The sequence below is a fragment of the Rattus rattus genome, chromosome 18 (genome assembly GCF_011064425.1).
Source record: "Rattus rattus isolate New Zealand chromosome 18, Rrattus_CSIRO_v1, whole genome shotgun sequence".
Classification (NCBI taxonomy): Eukaryota; Metazoa; Chordata; class Mammalia; order Rodentia; family Muridae; genus Rattus; species Rattus rattus.
This window is the reverse complement of record NC_046171.1, coordinates 24,603,535-24,627,039: the sequence shown is the minus strand read 5'-3', so window position 1 is coordinate 24,627,039 and position 23,505 is coordinate 24,603,535. Positions and strand designations below refer to the sequence as shown.

At 36.4% G+C, this 23,505-nt stretch overlaps 2 protein-coding genes across 4 annotated transcripts in view; both read right to left on the bottom strand.

The window, feature by feature from the left end:
- The window catches only part of P4ha1 (prolyl 4-hydroxylase subunit alpha 1), a 1,160,453-nt gene that overhangs the window by 601,611 nt on the left and 535,337 nt on the right, over positions 1–23,505 (bottom strand). The window lies entirely within an intron of this gene.
- Positions 1–23,505, bottom strand: part of Ranbp2 (RAN binding protein 2) — a 49,864-nt gene that overhangs the window by 25,719 nt on the left and 640 nt on the right. The window contains 16 exon segments of the mRNA XM_032888374.1: positions 2,617–2,700; positions 2,796–2,975; positions 3,714–3,860; positions 3,937–4,074; positions 4,293–4,454; positions 5,085–5,208; positions 5,468–5,643; positions 5,727–5,908; positions 7,925–8,134; positions 9,266–9,353; positions 12,207–12,399; positions 14,399–14,544; positions 14,829–15,059; positions 15,525–15,677; positions 16,803–16,914; positions 18,801–18,868. Of these exon segments, the coding sequence (XP_032744265.1) occupies positions 2,617–2,700; positions 2,796–2,975; positions 3,714–3,860; positions 3,937–4,074; positions 4,293–4,454; positions 5,085–5,208; positions 5,468–5,643; positions 5,727–5,908; positions 7,925–8,134; positions 9,266–9,353; positions 12,207–12,399; positions 14,399–14,544; positions 14,829–15,059; positions 15,525–15,677; positions 16,803–16,914; positions 18,801–18,868 (2,394 nt within the window).

Below are 23,505 nucleotides of genomic sequence, written 5' to 3'. Positions count from 1 at the left end.
ACCTTTGAAATTATACATTCCACTGGAAAAAGAGCACTGAGAACATGATTCTGTCTACTCATTCATTTTAACTTTACTCCAAAGAACTAACTCCCTAAATCTTGCTCCAGTTTTCCATTCCATTTTTACTTACATTTATCTTTATAAAATTTAATCCATCCAAAACATTTACCTACTCAAAAACCTAAGACCTGCAAATGAACAACTTTTTCTGACAATCACTTTCCTCACGCACTTTGAGCTATCTACTCAGCTTTAAAGTTCTCCTCACACTGCTAAATTCTTCTGATTATCTGGACTATTCAACACTGAAAATTATCTCTAATCCACATGGAAAGTAGCCAACAAATTCCCAAGGTAGTAAGACATACTCTGCAGCAACTGAAAGCAGTCTATGCTATCACACACATATTCTTAATCATAACATGTTGTTTGTAAACAATATAACCCGTACTTCAAACAGATACAGATAGGCAGATGCAGCAAAAGACAGAACTGGTACGTGATCCAGATATGACTCCAAAATGTTTTCATACCATCTCTCTCCTGCCAGACAAGATACAGAAACATTATTGCCTTCTACATAGCTATCTTATCTGTTACTTTACTAAATGGCCAACATCCCAACACAAGAACTTGCAAAACTTCCTCTTGTAATACAGGACTTACCAATGAATTTTCTTTTTTGTTTGTTGAAACGGGGTTTCTCTGCAAAGCCTGGCTGTCCCAGAACACACTATATGTACCAGGCTGACCTCAAACTGGAGATCCTACCTCTACCTCCCTACATGCTAGAATTAAAGGTATGTGCCACCATCACCTGGTTTTCTGTTTTGCTTTTCTCCCCCTGCCCAAAAAAAAAAAAAATACTAATAATATCATTATCAATGTATCTGGGTATAAAATGACAGGTGGATTTTTAAAACGGCTTCAAATTTTTGAAAACAGCATCCAACCAAATTATAACAAATGAGATCAGAAAAAAACCTAATGTATTTGCTTTCTTGATCTACAAATGCTGCATTTGGAGTGGTGGCTCGCATATACAGTCCCAGTAGGAGGGAAAGTAAGGCAAGAAAAGGGTCATAAATTTCAAGCTTTCCATTACTATAAACAATGTCTCAAACACAAAACAAATAAATACAAGTGTTTCAAATATTTCCTTACCTCAATTTTCAACTTAAAAATAATTTCCACTCATCTACCTACCCCTCTGTCTAGATGCTGCATATCCACGAATAAAAAACTAGAAGAAATGATGGCCCCTAGCTCTAAATCTGATATACGATATAATCCTAACTGTTAATGGTAAAAGAACCAGGGAGACTGGGGAGATGACCGTCTGTAAAGCACCTGCAAAACTAGCACAAAGATCTGCATTCAGACCACATAAGAGCTTAGTGGTGTGTGCCAAAAACCATAGCACTACAAGGTGGAGAGAGAGAATTCCCCAGAGCTCACTGGTCAATCTAGCCAACTGGTGAACTGCACATTCAATGAGAATAAAACAAGGTGGAAATTATTAGAGGACAACCAAGGTCTTCTATTAATTAACATCTGTGGCCTCCACATGTATCTACCTGCACATACACATTAAAAAGTATATGATAACAACTGGTTTCAACAATTCTAAAAATACTACAAAATATTTACAAAATACTAAAGTAAGAAATCAAATTTTCCAAGAACAATAACTAGACTCGAGTTCAGTAGCAACCAGTTTTCCAGGCTCACAGACAAAGTTCCCATTACATTTCCACAGAATAATGCTGAACAACTGAAACTTGTACACTGAAAGGAACTCTAATGTGTTACATGGTTTATGTAACAAAAAATGTAATTGTACAAATTCAAAATTTTGTTATTTAACCAGTTTTCAAAGCTGAACAAATCAACAAAGCTGTTGATTATACATACCATAATAATCACCACATAGCAAAATGTACTTAATGTAACATTAGGTGTAGGAATAATTTAGTTCTTAGCCAAAAGGCATGAAAAAAAAGATTTGTGTAATTCTAAAATAAGAAACCAGTAAATACTACACTATAATTAAGCCACTCATATAAAAAGCATCTAAACAAGAAAAAAAAAAATTCAACTCAACTGTTCAATGCCCAGTGATAAATTTGACACACTTTATTAACATACATGCTGACAAATTAACACAAAATGGTAATGATAGTACATACAAGTTACTCATGGAGAGATAACAGGAATCAAATTATGTTTTAGGAAAAAGGTTTTATCTTAAAAAACTCTTATCTCATGTGGCGATAGACTTCTAAGTAACTTAGAAAATATAGTTAAGAGTCAAAAGAAATTGATTCTATAAACTATACTAAAGGGCACATGTTGATCAACTAAGAAAGTAAAAAATGATCCAGAGGGGGAGAGGGGGAGGGGAGGGGACAGGAGGGAAGGGGGAGGGAGAACCCAAGCAAGCTTGAAGCCAAGTGTGGTGGTGAAGGCCTTTAATCCCAGCACTCCAGAGGCAGAGGCCAGCCTGGTCGACAGACTGAATTCCAGGGCAGACAGGGTTACATACTGTCTCAAACTGATTAGAGAAAAAAAAATCTTAGCATAAGAGTTACATTGAGCCAAACTAAATGTTACCTTAATGGCCTCTACTTGCTGGCAGATCATTTTCAATAAAGAATTTTGATCTTCTGCCCATCGAGGTGGTGTTTTTGGCGAATACTAAATATACAAACATACACACAAATATGTTAACAGTGTTTACAATGTGTAGAAAACAACGTCATTGTACAATGATTCATTTCTTTCCTACTTGCCTTGTAACTTTTACTTGGTGATAGAGAATATTTGGTAGGAGATGGTGTTGAATGCTTTAACTCTGAATCAGCACTTCGAAAGCAACCATTTTTATAAAGAGTACCTCCTTCACTGTAGTCTTCAAGTTCCTGCATAACTGAGTTCAGCATCTCTTTTACAGATTCAAGGGGGACAGGCAACTGAAAAAAAAAAATCCATTAGTTTACAAAAAAATGTTAAAATGCCTTAGAAATAAAGAATCAGTTTTATTAAGCTGTTCATATTTTTCTTATTTTGAGTCAGAATCTCACTTTGTAGCCTAGGGTTCCCTTGACTTCTCAGTCCTGACTCAGTCTTCCAAGTGTGAATACTACATGTGTGTACCACAGCCCATTTTAACAAGCATCTTATTACATGTTAAATTATACATATAAAAGTATTGCAGAATCTAAAGCCTAAGTTGTTCCTATTTTATCTGTAAGTCATAGTAACAAAGGAAAGTGAACTTAGGAAGCTTTTCCATATAGAAGTTATACATTCTTCTAAGATACTTTGAACAGAGTGAAATACAGATGCTGAAATACACCAGACAATATAACTCCTAAGCTAAGATCAGCAATACATGTTAATTAATAAAAAAAAAACTTAGAAGGAAGAAAACCAGTATGAGTGTGAAACTGCCGATTTTTTTCCCCCCGGAGCTGGGGACTGAACCCAGGGTCTTGCTCTACCACTGAGCTAAATCCCCAACCCCGAAACTGCCGAATTTTTGTTGTTGTTTCAAGATATACCAAACCTAAGATAAAAGAAAACTAAGCATTCATGCACACGCCCTGATCATCTATCATAAGGGAAACTTAGAGACTTAAGAAAGGACAAAATACAAAACCTGGGCAATTATCAACAATACTAAATGTCAGACAAAACCAGCAACTTACTTTCTGAACCACGGAAATATTTGAATCACTATCATCTAAAATCTTTATCAGGTAGTCCCTAGTCTTTCTCAGATAATTTTTGCACTCTTCTTGTTCTTCAGGAGACAAGGCATCATTTTCAATATCTTCTGCTTTCCTGTGAAAAATCTACACAAAATACAATTAGATTTTCAAAGCAAGCAAACAAACAAACAAAACTCAATTCAATTGTCACATCACTTACCAGTGCGAGATTCCAATAAGAAACTACATTTTTAATAGATTCAAAAGCAGTCATGGCATCTTCTATGTTTCCGTTAACAGCATCCAATATAGCAAAAGTTATGTGTGCATCTTCTTCATATTCGCCAATTTCAGATGCCTAAATACATTTATTTAGTAACTGTTAGTTAAACTGCTTGAACCCCAAATTTCCAAAGATTTATTTTATCTGAAGAAAATTAACAGTTCATTAGTCAAAAATTTTGTCAGCTACAAGATTGAGAAAGCAATGCTACCATAAAATAGCAGTACACTTTGCTTAGTTATTGTCTGTATGTGATAAGTTACGCATGCATCAGTTCATTAGCTCATTCTTACCTGAATATCCACACTATGGAAATGTTTAAACAGAGGATCAATAGGTTCAGGAATACTATTCTTCTTTCTGATCATCTTCAACAATGGTAAGACTTTCCTCCAATAATGAACACTTCTGCCTATGTATTCCCGTTGATCATAAAAAGAATTAAGACTGCTGCCCTAAAATAGAAAGTCAGAAGCCTATAACATTATAAATGATTTAGACACACTGGTAAAACTTTAAAATCAACTAAGTGGAACATCAAAAGAGAAAGTTATTTACTGCCTCTACGAGAGGCAGCCCAATATAGAAGTTGCCATTTTTAAGGTGGACATGGTGGCACACAACTGGCTCACTACTTACTTGGGATGCAGAAGCAAGACGATTGGAAGTTCAAGGCCAGCCTAGACTATGTGAGACTTTGTATCACATTTTCTCTGTAATAACACTCTGCAATAAAACTTGACATTTTTACATAAACAAAAGTCTGCCCCTGAAAGTTAATATTTTGGTCAAAAGGCTAAACAGCAACATCTACTCTTGATAAAAACACATACTACTAGTATTTTTTTTTTTTTTTTTGGTTCTTTTTTTTCGGAGCTGGGGACCGAACCCAGGGCCTTGCGCTTCCTAGGCAAGCGCTCTACCACTGAGCTAAATCCCCAACCCCCAAAAACACATACTACTAGTATTAGTACTAGTCAACATTTTACTAGTTGCTTATGTGTAAGCAATTAACTTTATTATGGAAAAACACTTTTATTTACGCCAATTTTTTTTGTTTTAAATTCACACTTCAATGAACTCACTGTTTTCTGAAGACTCTGTGCCCAATGCACAAGCAGAGCAGGTTGTAGGCCGTGCTTTTCCTGGCCTCTCAGACTGTTTATTTCACGCTGAACTAGAAGTCGCAATTTTGCTGAGGTTCCAGGTCTAAAAAAGTATAATTGAACTATTTTAAGAAATGCAGTTCAACACTTACATATATGTGTACCATGACAAATTAAACTCTCCCATGACAATTAAATTAAACCCTTAGGGGGTTGGGGATTTAGCTCAGTGGTAGAGCATTTGCCTAGCAAGCCCAAGGCCCTGGGTTCGGTCCCCAGCTCCGAAAAAAAGAAAAGAAAAAAAAAATTAAACCCCTAGTAAAAACCATAATCTAAAGGACTATTACTGTTTTACTACTTACAATGCCTTTCTGTGAATCAGAGTACAAACTGCATCCCACCAGGACTTCTGTCTTTCTGTACAAAGCTGTCTGCACACTGGAAGTGGCAAACACAATGGCTGATAGGAAGTGTGGTGAGAATTACTCTTCTCCCTTAGTTGTAAGTGACTGGTATATATAACTCCGAGTAAGAATACCTGTTTTATTGTTAAAAAACAGTCAGTTAGAAAAACAAATTACAAACACTAAAAGTAAGTAATTAATTGTTATCACTGCTTACTTCAAGATCTAAAATACATATTGATTCAGGTGCATTTGTTTCAAGCCTTGATGTCTCCTGAGGCAAATGGTGGAAGAGCTGTTTTAACCATTTTCGAATTGCTGGTAAAGTAGGCAGTGAGTTCCACTGTAAGCCAAGCCAGGTAAGGTGCTGAAGACTACCATTATGTGCTCGAACAGCTCCTGAAACAGAGGAAAAACTGCCATGCGTGATACATTTCCTTTGAGTCTTCAGGTAACAAAAATAAATAATTTAGCAAAAAATTTAATTACAAACTGCTCTCTTCTTTTTCAAAACTGAGGAACAAGAGAGTAAAAATTTCCCATTTTTATTGAATATATTCATACTTTAAAAAAAAATTTTTTTTTTTTTTTTTTTTTGTTTTTCCAAGACAGGGTTTCTCTATGTGGCAAGTCTGTCCTGGAACTCACACTCCATGGCCTGGAACTCAATATATCTACCTACCTCTGCCTCCTGAAATGTTGGGATTACAGGAGTAACCCAGCCATGCCCAGCTACACTTTATACATTTTAATAAGAAAAGGTGTGAATATAGGCCACCTGAGAAAATAAGACTCATTCAGAGGGCTAGAGAGATGGCTCAGCAGTTTGATTGCTCTTCCAGAGGTCCTGAGTTCAATTCCCAACAACCACATGATGGCTCACAACCATCTGTAATGGGATCCGATGCCCTCTTCTGGTGTGTCTGAAGACAGCTACAGTGTACTTATATATAATAAATAAATAAATCTTAAAAAAATAAACAATAAAACAAATCTGACAAAAAATACACACATTATTATTATTATTATTATTATAAATATTTCAAAACTATTTTCCTTTCAATAAGAAGTCATTAAATAACAATGGAATACCATTCTACTGACTTATGAGCATTATAAAAAGCATGCTTTCTTCTACAAGAAATCTAATACCGAAAAAGCTTTATGAACTTCTGAAAAAAAAAAAGAAGTTCAACTTCCCTAGAAATGCTACCACTTCTAGCAATTTTTAAGAAAAAGAAAATCTGTCTCAGTGGTTTCATTTTTAGGAATCTCTAAGGAATTAATTTCGAAACACATACTATCTATTAACAAAGTTCTCTAACACACTTCCCTTTTGTGATTATCATTGCCCATCTGAAAGGATAAAGTTATTCAATTTGTACAAGGATACTAAAAAGGTCAGCAGACTGGCAATGGTCCAAATTTATAGGAAGAAATAGGTCATCTACATTGAATAGGATAGCAAGAAGAAGCTAATGGAACTCCTGTCCAAATGGGCATTCGCCCCAGCAAGGTGGTTGTCACTGGGTGAAGGGCTAAACAGCAAGGATCACCACCAAAAAAAAAAAAAAGACCAACTAGAACATAAAGTCAAATCTCACTAAGCAGGGAGTCTGGGGGTAGAAGGGAAGGGCAAATACAATGAAGAAAACAACTGAGAAAATGCAAAGACAGATGAATCTTAAATACAACTTTCATTAAAACCTGGTTAAATGAGACCAGGTGTAGTAGAGTACACCTTTAATGCCAGCACTTGAGAAGCAGGGGCAGATGGATCTCTGAGTTCAAGGCCATCATCTACATAACTAATTCCAGGCCAGGCAAGGCTATATATAATGAGACCCTGTTTCAAAACAAATAAAAAGATCCTGTTTCATTTCAATACCAAAAAAACTAAAGAAATTGAATGTTGAATATACAAAGTACCTAGTAAATAATATATACATACAGATATATACGTACATACTATGCGATAGAAAATTTACAAAAGCAAGACATATATAATATAAATAACTATTTTTGCCAAGCAGTGGTGGCACACACTTTTAATCCCAGCACTCTGGAGGCAAAAGCAGGCAGATCTCTTAATCCAAGGCCAGCCTGGTCTACAGAGCAAATTCCAGGAGGCCAGGAATATGGAGAAATTCTGTCTTAAAAGCCATAGGTAGGTAGGTAGGTAGGTAGGTAGGTAGGTAGGTAGGTAGGTAGGTAGGTAGGTAGGTAGAAAGACAGACAGACAGGCAGATACAAACAAACATTTCAAAGAAAAAAGAGTCATCTACACTCATACTCTTTAACATCTATTTCTGCCAAAATAAACCTAGAAAGAATCAAAATAAAAATATGACTGTTGAGCTTTCCTGATATAATGGATTATGATGAAGAACCTCTCTTTTGAAAGATGCAACTTACCAGTATCATATCTAGCCAAGTCATCTAGGTCTGGTACTTGCCCATCCAGGTTTCCAATATCATCGTTACCAAGAAAAGATCTATCCTTGGATGACTGACTAGAAAACAGAGCATCACAGAGAGCAGACTGGCCACTTTTGTTAGCAAAAGATTCCACAACTTCCTTCAGAAAGTCTTGCTTGCCACGACTTAAGTTTAACAACATGTGCCCTGAAAAACAAATTATTTCCATTATTTTACGATGAAACGCCAATTTTATTTCCTTCTGTCTCTTAATCATTTCATGGAGACATCCAAGAACGGATTAACAAGGTTATCTCAGACCCCATTTTTCAACCTCCAACAAAAATAGTACTTTATCAAAAATAAACAATATATAGGTTTGACAGTATCTCTGCCTACATAAAGTAAAACAGAAGGGGAAACAAAAATCAATTAAAAATGACAAAGGTATTATCATTTTAGATATAAAAGAATAGGATTTAAGTGGCCTTCCAACAACAGCCAAGACCAGGCCTGTGACTTGAGGCCCTGATGGCTAAAACTGGGTTTAGAAATACCTATATGTAGGTTCTGATAGAAACTTTTTATTCCACAATTCAGGATAAGGTTTAAGCCACTACTTGGATTAAGTGCTATTATATGCTACACCATGGATGGACCCTGAAAAATATGGGAAATATATAGTTATCAAGCATCCCACATTTTACATCATTCCATTTAGGCAATTAAAGACTGTCCCCGACAGAGCAGTGTCCACAAGCAGTAGTGTTAAACAACATTTGGCTACAGAAGTGTTTTGCACACTTAAGAAGGATACTCTAGAACCTAGAAAGAGTATCTCCACCAGGAAGCAAATAAAATTAAGTAGGTTCTTATTTTAAAAGATGCAATGGGGATTTAGCTTGGTTGTAGCCTAGCAAGTATGAAGTTCTGGGTTCAGTCCTCAGCCTACACCCTCTGGAGGGGTGGGGGGGTGGGGGAATCTGTCTTTTTTTTCTAATCTCTGCTATGCCTACCACCTTTGGCAACGTTTAAACAAAGTATAGCAAAATATGGCGAAAATAAACCAAGTAATTATGGAGGATTAACTAAAGATGCTATAAAGACTTAACTTAAGAAGCCTAAAGAAAGTTTTTATCTTGGGATGACAAAATGGCTCAACTTTAAGGGTACTTGCCACTAAGCGTGAGAACCCGAGCTCAATCCCAGAGCCCACATGGTAGAGTCAACTCCTGAGTGATGTTCAGTACGAGTGAGTACATGCACCCATACACACACAAATAAATGTAAGGAAGAAGCTTAAGCTTTTTACTATTTCCTCAGTTAATATATTGTTACCTGACTGGCTAAGGCGATCATGGGCCATCATTTCCAGTAGATTTTGTCCAGTTTCTCCTTTTATTAATTTAACCTTTGGTCTTGGAACCTGACAATTTTAAAATAAAAAGAATTTAATTCAATGATACCCATATTCCCAACAGATGTTCCTTTCCATACTGTTTTTAAATAATGTCCAGTTAATAATTACAGTTAAGTAGAAAAATATCTGGTAAGGAAAAAATTATGTATTTTTAAAAAAGGTACAAAAAGTGCTTTTATTAGGGTGTAGTAGGTAGCAGAAGAATCCATTTTGAGTTCAAGACCTGCCTGTGCTACACATGAACTTCCAAGCAAATTAGGGCTATGAAAAATCTTGCCAAACACCTTGAATGAACATGGAGAACTGGAGCAGGTGCCTAAATGGAGCCTTGAGCTCTACAGAATAGTGTTCAAGTACTGGAAGATAGTCTTCGCGCTACCAAAGGAGAAAGGCAAACACCAACTGTGGTTTGTATATGCTTAGCCCAGGGAATGGCACTATTAGAAGGTATGGCCTTGTTGGAGTAGGTGTGTCACTGTGGGTGTGGGCTTTAAGACCCTCATCCTAGCTGCCTGGAAGCCAATCTTCTGCTAGCAGCCTTCAGATGAAGATGTAGAACTCTTAGCTCCTCCTGTACCATGCCTGCCTGGATGCTGCCATGCTCCTACCTTGATGACAATGGACTGAACTGAACCTTTAAGCCAGCCCCAATTAAATGTTGTCTTTATAAGAAGAGTTCTTTGTCATGGTGTCTGTGCACAGCAATGAAAACCCTAAGACACACACCCTTCACTCTACAATGGTGAATGCAAAGCTTGCAGGAGTAGCCCACCAAATAACTGATATGATTTAAGGCCCAACCATTAGACGAAACCTATGTCCAGAGTAGCCTAGGTGACTGAGACTAAGTAGATCAATAATCTAGGGAAAAACCAAGTACTACTTACTGCTCTGCTAAAGGAATGTTGCAATAAAAGGACTCCTACCAACCTTCTGCTATACTCATAGATCGCTGCATGGCTCAACTAACATTAGAGATTCTGCCTCCTGTACCAGATGGAAACAAATAGAGAAACCCACAGCCAGACCTAGGAGCACTCAACCCTAAAAAAGAAATGTTTCAATCAAATCCCTTCCCCCTCAGGGCTCAGGGACCATTACAGAAGAGGCAGCAGAAAGAGTGTAAGAGCCAGGATAGAATGAAAGAAAGCAATGAATCAAGGCCTTCTAGACACAGCAGGGCTGGTGCACATATGAGACTGCAACACCTGCACAGGGCTTGCATGGGTCTGCACCACATAAGGTCCTGGAGCTGAAAGTGAGTAAACATCCCACTCCTAACCCAGAAGCTATCTCCAACTGACTGCCACTTAGAAATGAAAAAGTTGGGGTTGGGGACTTAGCTCAGTGGTAGAACCCTTGCCTAGCAAGCACAAGGCCCTGGGTTCAGTCCCCAGCTCCAAAAAAAAAAAAAAGAAAGAAATGAAAAGTTTCCTCTGAGACAGTCTCACCTGAGAAACAAGCCACTCTTAAGGGTAGGGCTCATGGCCAGCAATAGGCACAAAATGAACAGCACCATAGTTATGTCAGGGAAGGTTTTTCTTGTTTGTTTCTTTTTTCTACCTTACTGGTCCTTTGCACATAATTATGGCTTCCAGATTGGGACTTTTATGAGAATCCTAAGTATTCAAATGTGAGTGTTGCTACAGCTATAGCTTTTCTTGTGCTTTTTCTTTGGCTCTTTTTCGTCTCATTTTATTTTATTCCAACTTGTTTCTGCTTTATCTTACTATTAATCCTTAGATGTCTTTTTCATTAAAGACAGAAAGTGTGTGGATCAACATGGAAAAGAAGAGGAGCTGGAGAGATGGCTCAGTGGTTAAGAGCACTGACAGCTCTTCCAGAGGTCCTGAGTTCAAAGCCCAGCAACCACATGGTGGCTCACGACCATCTGTAATGGGATTTGATGCCCTCTTCTGGTGTGTCTGAAGACAACTACAATGTACTTATATATAATAAATAAACCTTAAAAAAAAGATGGAAATAAAAATAGTAACGAACTGGAAGTTGTGGGGGGAGAGGACTAATCAGAATATACATACTGTATAAAAATATTTTCAATTAAAAAATCTTGTCAAAAGAAATGAAGAGAGGGACAGGAGAGGAAAGGGAGAGAAAGAAAGAAAGATGGAAGCAAAAGGAGAGGAGAGGGAGAATGGGGAGAAAGAGAAGAAATGTGAAGCGGACAGGGGAAGGAGAGAGAAAGAGGTAGAAAGGAAAAGAGAAGGGAAAGTAAGGAAGAAGAGAAAGGAGAAGGAAGGAGGGGAGACTATCTGGCCTGTATATAACTTTTGAATCAAGCTTAACCCATATTTACAATTTCATCTTTAGAGATGGTTCATCTGGAGATGGTTCAGTGGTTAAGAGCAATTAGTTGCTCTTTCAGAGAATCTGGGTTCAATTCCCAGTACCCACATGGCAGCTGACTGCAATTCTAGTTCCAAGAGATGCAACACCCTCTTACAAACATGCATATATAACTGTATGTATATATACACATATATATACATATATATGCACAAAACACCAGTGCACATGTGATAAAAATAAATCATTAATAATAAAATAAATAAAATTTCATCTTTAATATTATGTTCCCAGATATGGCCAAGCTGAAAGATAAAATGCTTCAAAGTGATCTGCAAATAAAAAACCCCAATATCGGTCCACAAGGATACATTAACACCTGTTGTAAACAATGCATTCACCTTGGTATAGTTACTCATCAAATTAACTTTTACCTTAATTGTAACACAGTATTTGTTCACATATTTTTATTATACACTATGACATACCTCTATGTGAAACACAATAGTCTTTTTGAAATGATAACTACACCTAAAACTTGAAAATGCTTACCTGAAATGCTATGAGATAGCACAATGCAGCCAGCTCAGAAAGAGCTCGCCACTGGATGTCACTCTGCTGACCCATCTTCAAAAGCAGAGAGCCAACATGCATGTAGAAATGTCCTTTCGTTTCTAGGAACGTAGCTGATAGCTCGTCATTTCCACCCACAGAAGATTTCACAGACTGAAGAGCACTATCAAAACTATAAAATTAAACGAGTAAACAGGTACTCCACACCTACAGCAACGTGACTCATCAGTTTCATTATTTAATTCAAAATAAAGACCTATGTTAAATGTCATCTTCCTCATTCACACTTCACAGATGAAGCACCCTAGTGGATAAATCACACATCAAAGAGGTAGTGGGAGGGGTTGGGGATTTAGCTCAGTGGTAGAGCACTTGCATAGAAAGCACAAGGCCCGGGCTTCGGTCCACAGTTCTGAAAAAAAAAAGAAAAAAAAAAAAAAAAAAAAGTAGTGGGGAATTTTGATCCAGCAGTTAGTTAATACTTCAATCTTAAACACACTCTACAAGGATATCCTACTCCAAAATAGCTATTAGTCACAAAAAGATACAAATCAAATTATTGATAAAATGTAAATATCCAATAGTAGACGAGGATGAGACAGTTCAGAATTTATTTTTATTTTATACTTTAATTAATATATTTTTTTGGGGGGGTTCTTTTTTTCGGAGCTGGGGACCGAACCCAGGGCCTTGCGCTTCCTAGGCAAGCGCTCTACCACTGAGCTAAATCCCCAACCCCTTAATTAATATTTTTAAGATCTAGTGCTCAATCCCTACAAGTCTCACACTGTGTGAAGGATTATTTTAAAGCAGCTTATCTCAAGAAATCAGAGTAACAGACTTTCTACCAAATAAGGTCTAAGGATTTCTATGGATTCTCAAAGACCTCTTAGGGGATTCTCTAAGGTTAAATCTATTTTTGTAGTAATGTACTAAGAAACAAGAAACATTTTCCCCTTTATACCCATTTCCCACACATGTGTAAAGGAATTTTTCAGAGAATTCAAATATGAAACATACAGAATGATACAGTTGAGAATCTGGTTGTGTTCAACTAAGACAGATGTTACATTACCAAAATGTAAAACAATGTCTTATTTTCTCACAACACTGCTATTTAAGAAACTCCCTTATTTTTCATAAACAATGTTATTGTTATGGACTTATTTTGTTTTAATGAATTAAATAGTTTCCAATAGTCCTTTAACTTTTGGAGTTTTGTTTTTTGGGTTCGTTTTCTTTTCCTTTCTTTGCTTTTCAAGACAGGGTCCTTTTCTGTGTAGCCTGGCTATCCTGGAACTCACTCTCTAGGTCTTGAACTCGAGATCTGCCCGTCTCTGCCTGAGTGCTAGCCCATAAACTCCTATCAGCCCTTGTTCTTATACAAACACAAAGGGATATTTTTGTGATATGAAATTTGCTTGAGAGAGAGAACATGAAAACTTATTCATTATATTTGAATTATTTTGTACCTAAGCCAAAACAATGTTTTCCAAAATAATAGTATAAGCTAAATGCTTATACTAGCAATTGTGAACCTGACCACTAAACAATAAAGAACTTTGTTACATGCTTTTTACTCAAAATTACAGTAAAAATAAAAAGTGATTAAGCATACCAAATTTGAATATTAAGCTGTAAGGCTAATTTTAAAAGATGAACTGTAATAATCTTCTGGGGATGGCAATAGTTTAGAAAGTAAAATTATAGCCAAGACTGATAAATTCATCTTCCAGGACCCACAAAATGGAACGACAGAACTAACTCCTAAGTTACCCTCTGACCTCCATATCTGCACCATGGCATGGGACATCACATACATAAAAGAATGTAACTTAAAAATTACAAAAAGGAGGGGTTGGGGATTTAGCTCAGTGGTAGAGCGCTTGCCTAGGAAGCGCAAGGCCCTGGGTTCGGTCCCCAGCTCCGAAAAAAAGAACCAAAAAAAAAAAAATTTACAAAAAGGAATTCCCTAAAAATAAGTTGTATATAATTATATAAAATCCCCATAATAGCAAAAGTAGTTTTCCTCTAAGTATTTTATTGTGTGAACTGTAGATAAATTACAGAAATGCTAACAATGTAAAGAAATCTAGACCAGTTACTGCAAAAAGAAAATCTGTCATTTGCTAAGTGTGTTCATATGCACTCTTCTCTCAACATCAACATACCTCTCCAATAGTTCTCTACTTTCCTGCACATCTCTGGTGGAAAGTGTAAGTAGCATAAGGTTGGCATAGGCTAGAAGTAAGTCTTTATTGGTTGCTCTCCAAGTACTTTTATCAGAATCCAAACACTGCAGAGATTCCAGATATTCCTATTTTTTAAGAAAAACACAGTAAGTTACAAAACTTCAACAAATTTTGAAAAATTGAACAGTGTATGTGCCTATAAACTCCTTGGCCCATTCTTATAGAACTGTGAAAAAACAAGTGTTTTTACACTAGCTTTATAAATAAAAATACCAAATATACACACCAAATTTATTTTCCCAATTTATTCATTTAAATTGAGCTTGGCAAAAGTTTCACTTTATAGTTGTGCATATCAATGAAAGAAATTTAAGTGTTAGAACACTGTAGAGAAAAAGCTTTCACCTACCTTAAGAGTCTGGACAACACATGAATTCCATTCTAAACTTGAACGTAAAGCCATGTTCCTGTCTGCCTCATGGCAGTGGGCCACGGCATCCTTCAATCTTTTATTTGAACGATAAAGCTCTACTAGTCGAATATTTACATGAACATCATCAGGTCTTGCATAAAGTTCTGATTGAATCAAGTCAAAAAGTTTATTCCATCCATCTTCACCTTTACAGTCTAAAAGTTGTTCCTATGTGGGAGAAAAGTCATTAAATGTTTAGTACTATGTAGTTTCCTCTGCTTCCCAAGTGCTGGGACTAGAGGCATGCACTACCCTGACAGGCCAGAACACACTTCTTTATAATAGTTTTAAGTTTTTGACCTGTAGATAATTATCTAATGAACCAAAGATTTTATTCCAGACAGAGCTTCATTTACACCTTACACACCTTACACACACACACACACACGTACTTCCACTGATATACCAGCTACAATGTACAAACTGTGAAACGAGAAAGATAAAATTACTAAACATGATTCCAGAAGGATAACTGAGACATCATTCATAAGGTTTTATTTTGCCTAGTAAGACAACACTCAGAAATGTTTTAAAGGAATTACTTAAAGATTTTTAAAGAAAACATGAACTTGCTCTTCTGTTACGTTTGCTATAGTTTTCTCCACTCATACGTCTCTTGACCTGAGGCTTCACCTTTAACTTATAGATGGCAGGGCTTCCTGGAAACAGTTTGGCCGCTCTCTCAACCCAGTACTTTGCTCTTCCATCGGTCACATCGTTTTTACAAAGCAATTCTGCAATCTTCAACACAAGATCTTTTTGCGTTGGGTTTAATTCCACTGAACGCTGATATCAGAAAAAAAATATCAAAAATAGAAATTTTAAATTGTATATAGATATAAGTATAAAAGTCATCAAAAAAAACTATATACATTAAATACCTAGTTTTCAAAGATCTTCAAATTTTTAAAAATCGTATGTATTTGCACATGAGCACCCACATGAATGTAGGTATACAAAGAGGCCTAAAGAAGGTGCCAGATCCCCTAAACCTAGAATTACAGGTGGTTCAACAGTCCCATACGGGTGCTGGGAGCCTAGTAGAAGTAGTCTTAACCTGAGCCACCTATCCAGCCTCTAAAAATCCTATTCCTAAATGATGTCATTTTAAAGCTGGTAAATCATCAATAATTTTTTGTGTAGTGGGTGTGGTGCCCCCATATCCCACACCTTTCATTTTAGCACTCAGGAAGCAGAGGCAGGAGAATCTATAAGTTCAAAACCAGCTTGGCCTACATAGCAAATTCTAGTTCAGTCGGCACTATATAAGATGCCCTTAAAAAACAAAAACAACTTTTTGCAAAAACAAATCAAGTAAATCTTGTATTACTTAAGAAAATTTTAAAAGAATAAATGAAATCATTATGTAAGTTCCATTTCTATTATTCTATAGTCCAGAGGTCTATGTACCCATGTACCAAGGCGTACCAGTCAAGGTCACAGGACACCGCCCTTCTTTTACCTTACAGGTTGCAGGACTCAGATGGTCAGGCTTAGCAGCAGGTGCTTTTACCAGCTGGGCCAGCTCACCAGTCTGGACTTAAATTTTTGTGTTTTAAACATTCAAAAGTGTGTTCCAACCTAAGCTACTTAATAGTATTAATGCTAGTTTTTACAATGTGGATAAAATTCATATGATTTACTTATCACATACCACGTGTTATTTATTACAACCCCTGAAAGGTTGTATTTTTGTCTTTTAAATGTGTACTGGTTTTTAGTCTGCATATTTCTCTGTGCACTATATGTGCCAGGGAGGCCAGAAGACGTCAGATCTCTTTGAACTGGAATTACAAAATGCTGTGAACCACCATGTGGGTACTGGGAATGAAACTCTGCTTTTCTGGAAGAGCAGCCTATGCTCTTAATTGTTCCAGCCGCACAGAACCTGTATTTTAATCGGATAATTACCTTATAACATTCTACAGCTTTGTCTGTATTTTCTTCAATTTCATAAAGAAGACCCAAAAATCTGTGGGCTTTAGGGTCCCTCTCTTGCACATTAATATACGTAGAAATGTATCTGTTTTAAAATACAAAAAGAACAAATTAAACATATATTGTACCTCGTATGTACATTAAAATAATTAAAGTACAAAAATAATCAACTTACAACTAGACCGAAATACTGACAGTAGAGAAGAACCTAAACCAAGCAACCATCCAATTGTTTTATTGGAGTTCAATTACTGGCTACCATTACTTATTTAACATCAAAAATATCCACTGCAAAGTAGCGAACAACCATCCAGAGCTAATAACATGTTTATTCATTTTACTATTTTATTCCAGATTTAGACACTCTTACTTTATGTGTATCTAAGTGCCAATATATAAGTATTTGTGATACAATGGTGCCTGGTGCCCATGGACACCAGAAAGTGGCACCAGATCTCCTGGAGCTCAAGTTACAGGTGTTTCTAAGTCACCACTTTCTCTGCAAGAACATCTGAGCACTCCTAACCACTAAGACATCTCTCCTGCCCCCTTTTTACTACAAAGTGCACTTTGCCAAATAATTTTCCAGGAATGAACACATAAATTGTTTTTTCTTCCTGACCACATTTAGTAAAGCATTGAAGAATTTTGCATAAAATAAGCAAAATGATTATAATTTACAAACAATAAAAATTTTAAGTGAGACTATGAAAAACACTAAAGAATAGTTTCCCAAACTAAGAGAATAGTGTCTAAGTACCATACATAGCTAAATTTGAACAGAAGAAAAATTATCTGATTAACCAAACAAGACCAATTTCTTTTTTATCCATCTTCTTTTGGAAGGAGTGTACACACTCTAGTGTGTACATGGAAATCAAAGGAGAACTTGCAGGAGTTTGTCCTCTCCTACTATAATAGGTTTCAGGGGTCCAGCTCAGGTCTTCAGGCTGATGGCCAGTGCCTTTACATAGTAAGTCATCTCACCAGTCTACTTCTATTGCTTGTATCAAGCACTATTAAATCAAGTAACAACAAAAAATCAGTTATCTTCTATGTTCATTAACAATGTAAGAGAAATAGACCAAACACCAAAACTGAGGAAGAGACGTTCTCACATTAACACCTCAGCACTACAGAAAACTGACCACAGGTCCATTTCCCTTTCCTTTTGGGAAGGGTTGCTAGAGATTAGACCCAGAGCCCCTGCTCATACATAAAATTCATCAGAGATAAGTAACTAAGTGTGATATTAAAGAACTATCCTTGTAAAACCAAGGTTACAACCTCTCACTAGCAAGTCCCCTCTTCCTAGCACTGCTTTTATAATCTGCCTCCCTTTTAACTTCCACCTCTAGGCTACTCTGAGTAAGGAAATTAGAATCAGCAAGTCTCTTGACTTATTGATAAGACAGCAACTACTGAACTGTTAGGTTAACTAGTCTCTGCTAGCATTAAGTCTGTGTTTGTTGCTTCTCTCCAGCTACCTGAAGCACCAGATATCTAAACCAAGAAGAAATTTACAAACAGGAACAATCTCTTTCATCCTACCCAAGGGCAATTTTAGAAAAAGTGTTTTATACCAAATAATTTCTGCACTAGATATAAACAGAAGCCAGTAAGAAATACTTGTTAAGGGCTGGGGAGATGGCTCAGCAGTTAAGAGCACTGACTGCTCTTCCAGAGGTCCTGAATTCAAATCCCAGCAACCACATGGTGGCTCACAACCATCTATAATGAGATCTGATGTCCTCTTCTGTGTGTCTGAAGACAGATACAGTGTACTTATATACTTGTTTACTTATAAATAAGTAAATCTTAAAAAAAAAAAAACTCAAGAGATGCAATCTAACAAATGTCTGAGAGCAATAAATCCCTCATTCCAGAATACACTTGGAAGGGAAAATGTTCTTTAGCAGTTTCTCCTATTATATGGGTGAAAAATTAACTTATTTCCAATTTGGCACTTACTTTTTGGCAAGATCATATTCTTTAGCTTCATAGTACAGCTTTGCAAAATAAAATCCTTTCATTGACTTCTAAAAAGAGAATTGAATGGTTTTACTGTTCACATTTTGAAATATTGTACAACTTTTTCAAAATACAAAAACATGCCCTAATGAGCTTAATACTAATTTCTTATATATAAAAGTTAGAAAATGCTGTATGTTCTAAAAATTAATGGTTCCAAATATTATAATTTCTATCACAAAAAATAAATTCAAGAATAGCTAAAACAGATATCAGAAGCTACATCTCAAGGCAAGTAAAGTAGTTCATATCTATAGTCCTAAGCACTCAGGAGGTGATGAACTCAAAAGGATGAGTTCAAGGCCATCCTAAGCTCAAAACCAGTTGACAGACAGACACAGACAGACACACACACACTCACTCAAAATAAAAAAATAAAAAAATAAAATACTTTACTCAGCCAAGCTAGGGATACCTTAGCCATGTATTACCCAGCATGTCTTGTACTGCTTTACTGGCATCACTCTACAGAGAAGTACACAGAAACCAACTTCTCTAGGAAAGGGACATATACTAGAAATCACCCCTTTCCTACCATGTGTAAGAAGCCTCCTCAAGAAAGCATTTCAGGACCATTAAGGTAGTAGGAATTCCCTGGTCCATGTACTATTTTCTTTACAGTATTTTACACAAGGATTTTAAAAGGCTAAAATTTGGTATTTTTGTTTTTTTGGTTTTTGAGTGTTTTTGTTTTTGTTTTTAAGACAGGGTCTCACTGTGCAGTCTTGGCTAGCCTGGAACGCAGTTAAGTAATAGAACCAGGATAGCCTCAAACTGAGAGATCTACCTGCCTCGGCCTCCCAAGTGATGGTATTAGACATTTGAATGCTTTGAAATCCATTTCATACAATCGATCTTTATTACCATAAACTGACAAGTCCAAAAAATACAGCTACACACAAGATTTTGGTCTGGGGTAGAGAAATGGTAGCTAAGAGTATCATCCACAGGGCAGCTCACAACTGTCTGTAACTCCAGTTTCAAGGATCCAAAGCTCTCTTCTGACTTCCATGGGCACCAAGCATGCAAGTGGTACATAGCCTTACATACAGGAAAATCACTCCTACACATGAAATTAAAAATAAAAGCTGACAGTGGCTTTGAATACTCAGGTATTCATAGAGAAATTTTATTTTCAAAGGGAGAGGCAACGGTTTTTTGTGTTCTTATTTATGTGAAACACAATTTACCTATCTTTGGACTGCTGCTAACAGAACTGGTTTTAGTTAATGACAGCTAGTAGCACAGTCTGCTACCAACCGCTGTACAGCAATTATCTCAACTCGCTTCAGAAGAATTAAAGGGAGATGGCTGGTGTCTGACTTAATGGCCTAAATGCATTATCAGAACGACTACTGGCTAGATGCATCAGGGGAATCTGTACTGGCTCAATTGATAAATGTCCTCCTACCTGACTCAGTCAGGCACTACCATGTAACTTCCATTATTCTAATATCATGATATGGGACCAAGTCCTGGAACTGTTTTCTAAAAGGTTATTAACCAACCATCAATTTTCAAGCAATAACTACTAAATAATCCATTCATTAAACAAACCAGTCCTTTTCTCCATATTTTGGAAAGAACCACATTTTCATGTGTAACAGAGTCTGGTTTTGTTTTTAAGCCATCTTCTCACTCTAGCACAAACTGACCTCAAATGCTACTGTAGTCCAGGCTGCAAGTAAACTGGATTACAGATATGAACTACTATGCCCAGCTTTATGTATTGTAGACTTAATAATACCTCCTTCTGCTACCCAACTTTATAAATGATTTACAAAACTATATTTGAAAATTGAGCATGACATGGCAATAGCAAGATATATTTTACTTTCACTTTTTTTTAGTTTATCCATTTTATATGCATGAGTGTCTTATCTGCATGTAGGTTATATGTAACACATACAGGTCTGATGCTGGAGGTCAGAAATCAGTGTTGTATCCCCCGGAACTCAAACTATGAGCCACCATGTGGGTACTGAGAACTAAACCAGCATCTTCTGCAAGAGCAAAAGTGCTCTTAACCTCTAAGCCATCTCTCCAGCCCCAAAATTTTTAGCTAAGTCAGACTAAGTTATAATTCAGCATTATCTTTAACTAAAACTGTAAACTAAGTAATCAGTAATAACATGTGTGACTAAATTCTTTTTGCAGTTCATTAGTAAATGAAAGAAAGAGGGTTGGGGATTTAGCTCAATATTAGAGCCCTAGGTTTCCAGTCTGACCAGGAAAAAAAAAAGGACAAGTGATGCTGCGCTTCCTATAAATTTGTAAACTATATGAACATAATATTTAAGATAATTGGGGCTGAAGAGATTGCTAGGTGGCTAAGAGCACTCATTGCCTGCTCTTTCAAAGGATCTCAGTTTGATTCCCAGCACCTACACAGAGGCTCACAACTATCTGCAACTCCAGTGCCATGGGATCTGATGTGTTCTTCTAGCCTCCTTGGGCACAACACACACAGGATACATAGACACACGTAAGCAGTACACCTACCGATACACATAAAAACTAATTTAAATTTTTTTAAAACACTAAAAATAATTAGGACTGGCAATGTGGCTTCAGTAAGTAAAGGTACCTGCCATTAATTCCATTCCTAGGCATCACATGGTAGAAGAGAACCAACTCCAGCAAACGTCCACACATGTGAACCTAAACACACACACACACACACACACACACACACACACACACTTGCTCCCAAAATAAAATGCAGTAAGGTAATAAATTCAAGTATCAAGCAAAGCACTGGTAAGAACACGGAGAAACTGAAGCCACATAAGTTGATAGCAGGAATATAAGTACAGTCACTATAGAAGAGAGTCTGGGACTCCCCAGAAAATGCTAATACACTAATACACAGCCCAACAATTATTTCTCAGTGTAACTCAAGGGATTAAGAGCAAGCACTCAAATGTTTTTATATCAATGTTCATTGCATTACACATTATTAGGCAAAAGATATAAACAACCTAAGTGTCAATCAACAATAAATTAATAACCAAAATGTGGCACACCTAAGATAATATAAACATAAAATATTGAGCCACTGAACAGGAATAAGAACATCACTCTCCACAAAAAGAGCAATGCAGCCAAGTCTACAAAGTTAGTTCCATCTGGGTACACAGAGAAACCCCATCTCAAAAACTAGTTAAAAAAATAAATAAATAAAAAGAATAAGACTCTCAACACCCTACAACATAAATGACCTTGAAAATATACTAAAAGGAGCACAGAAGGAAAAAAAAAAGAGGCTGTGGCATTGTTTCTTAATGGTTACAGAACTTGTTTGGCATAATTTAAAAAAAATAAAAACAAAATTGGAAATAAAGGTTATGACTGAACAACTCTGAATGTAAATGCCACAAAAGTGAACAATGAATGAAACTAGTTAAAACAACAAATTTCTTATAGTTGTCATACTATCCAAGTCAACCCACACTGACCAACCCATCCAACCTTACATAACATTTTAAAAACATATCTTGGTATGGTACATATGTGGCAGCACACACCTTCAATCCCAGAACTCAATCCCAGAAGAGGCGGGGGCATCTGTTTGAGACCTGCCTGGCCTACAGAGTGAGTTCCAGAACATAATAGAAACCCTGCCTCAAAACAAAAACAACTCCAAAGTCAGATTTGAATACACAGAGACCTTGAAATGGTTCCTAACCTAATTTAACAACTATTTACACATTTACATAGTATATTAGTTGAGTTTGCTTTATCTGAAATGCTTGGCATTTTTAGATTTCAGGGTCTTGTTTTTTTGGTGTTTGTTTTTAGATTTTTAAATATCTTCAAGCATGTTAGAGATCCTGGTGACAAGACCCATGTCTAAATATAAACACATTTGTCTAATGTACACCTTATAGATAGAAATCTGGAAGCACTTTCATACGATAATTTTTGTACCCTGGCATTTTGATTTTGATCCATCAGAGGAAACTGGGTGTAAAATTTCCCACTTTGGCATACCTGCACTAAATGAACTTGAGATTTTTTAAAATCGCTTTGGATTTGATTGGGGGAGGGGGATCATAGATTTATTAGACTGGATTATTTAGCCCATAGAAGCCATCTAAAGAAGAGCTTCAAAGTAGGTAACGAAAAAATTATGCCATTTTACAAAAGGGACACATGTATGTTCACGAACTTTGGTATATATAGATGACCATAAAACCCTCAGAGACAACTATTTCTCTGAACTTAAAAAATAATATACAACTGAATTGCGTGTTTGTATACACAAACTGAAGCTCTGAGTCATGAATCCTGGGTAACACTAACAAGATAAAAATTCTGTTTTATTGATGAAACGTCTATACTGTACCAAATTACTGTTTACAAATGGCAGAACTAAGATTGTTCAATACCCCCTCCCCAAAAATTGATTCTAGATCCTTTGTACATCTCTCTCCACCGGCAAACACTCTTGAAAAACCGAAAATAAATACAACACATTAATGACCTTAAAAAAAATAAAAAAGGAAAGCTACAGAACATGTTACAAAATATCCCTAGAAATGTTGGGGCATGGCAACTACTGCCTGGAAGAAATTCCTAACCTTCCGCCTTTAAATAAAAAAACTTAAAAAAAAAAGACTAGCAGCTTCCAAATGAGGTTTGG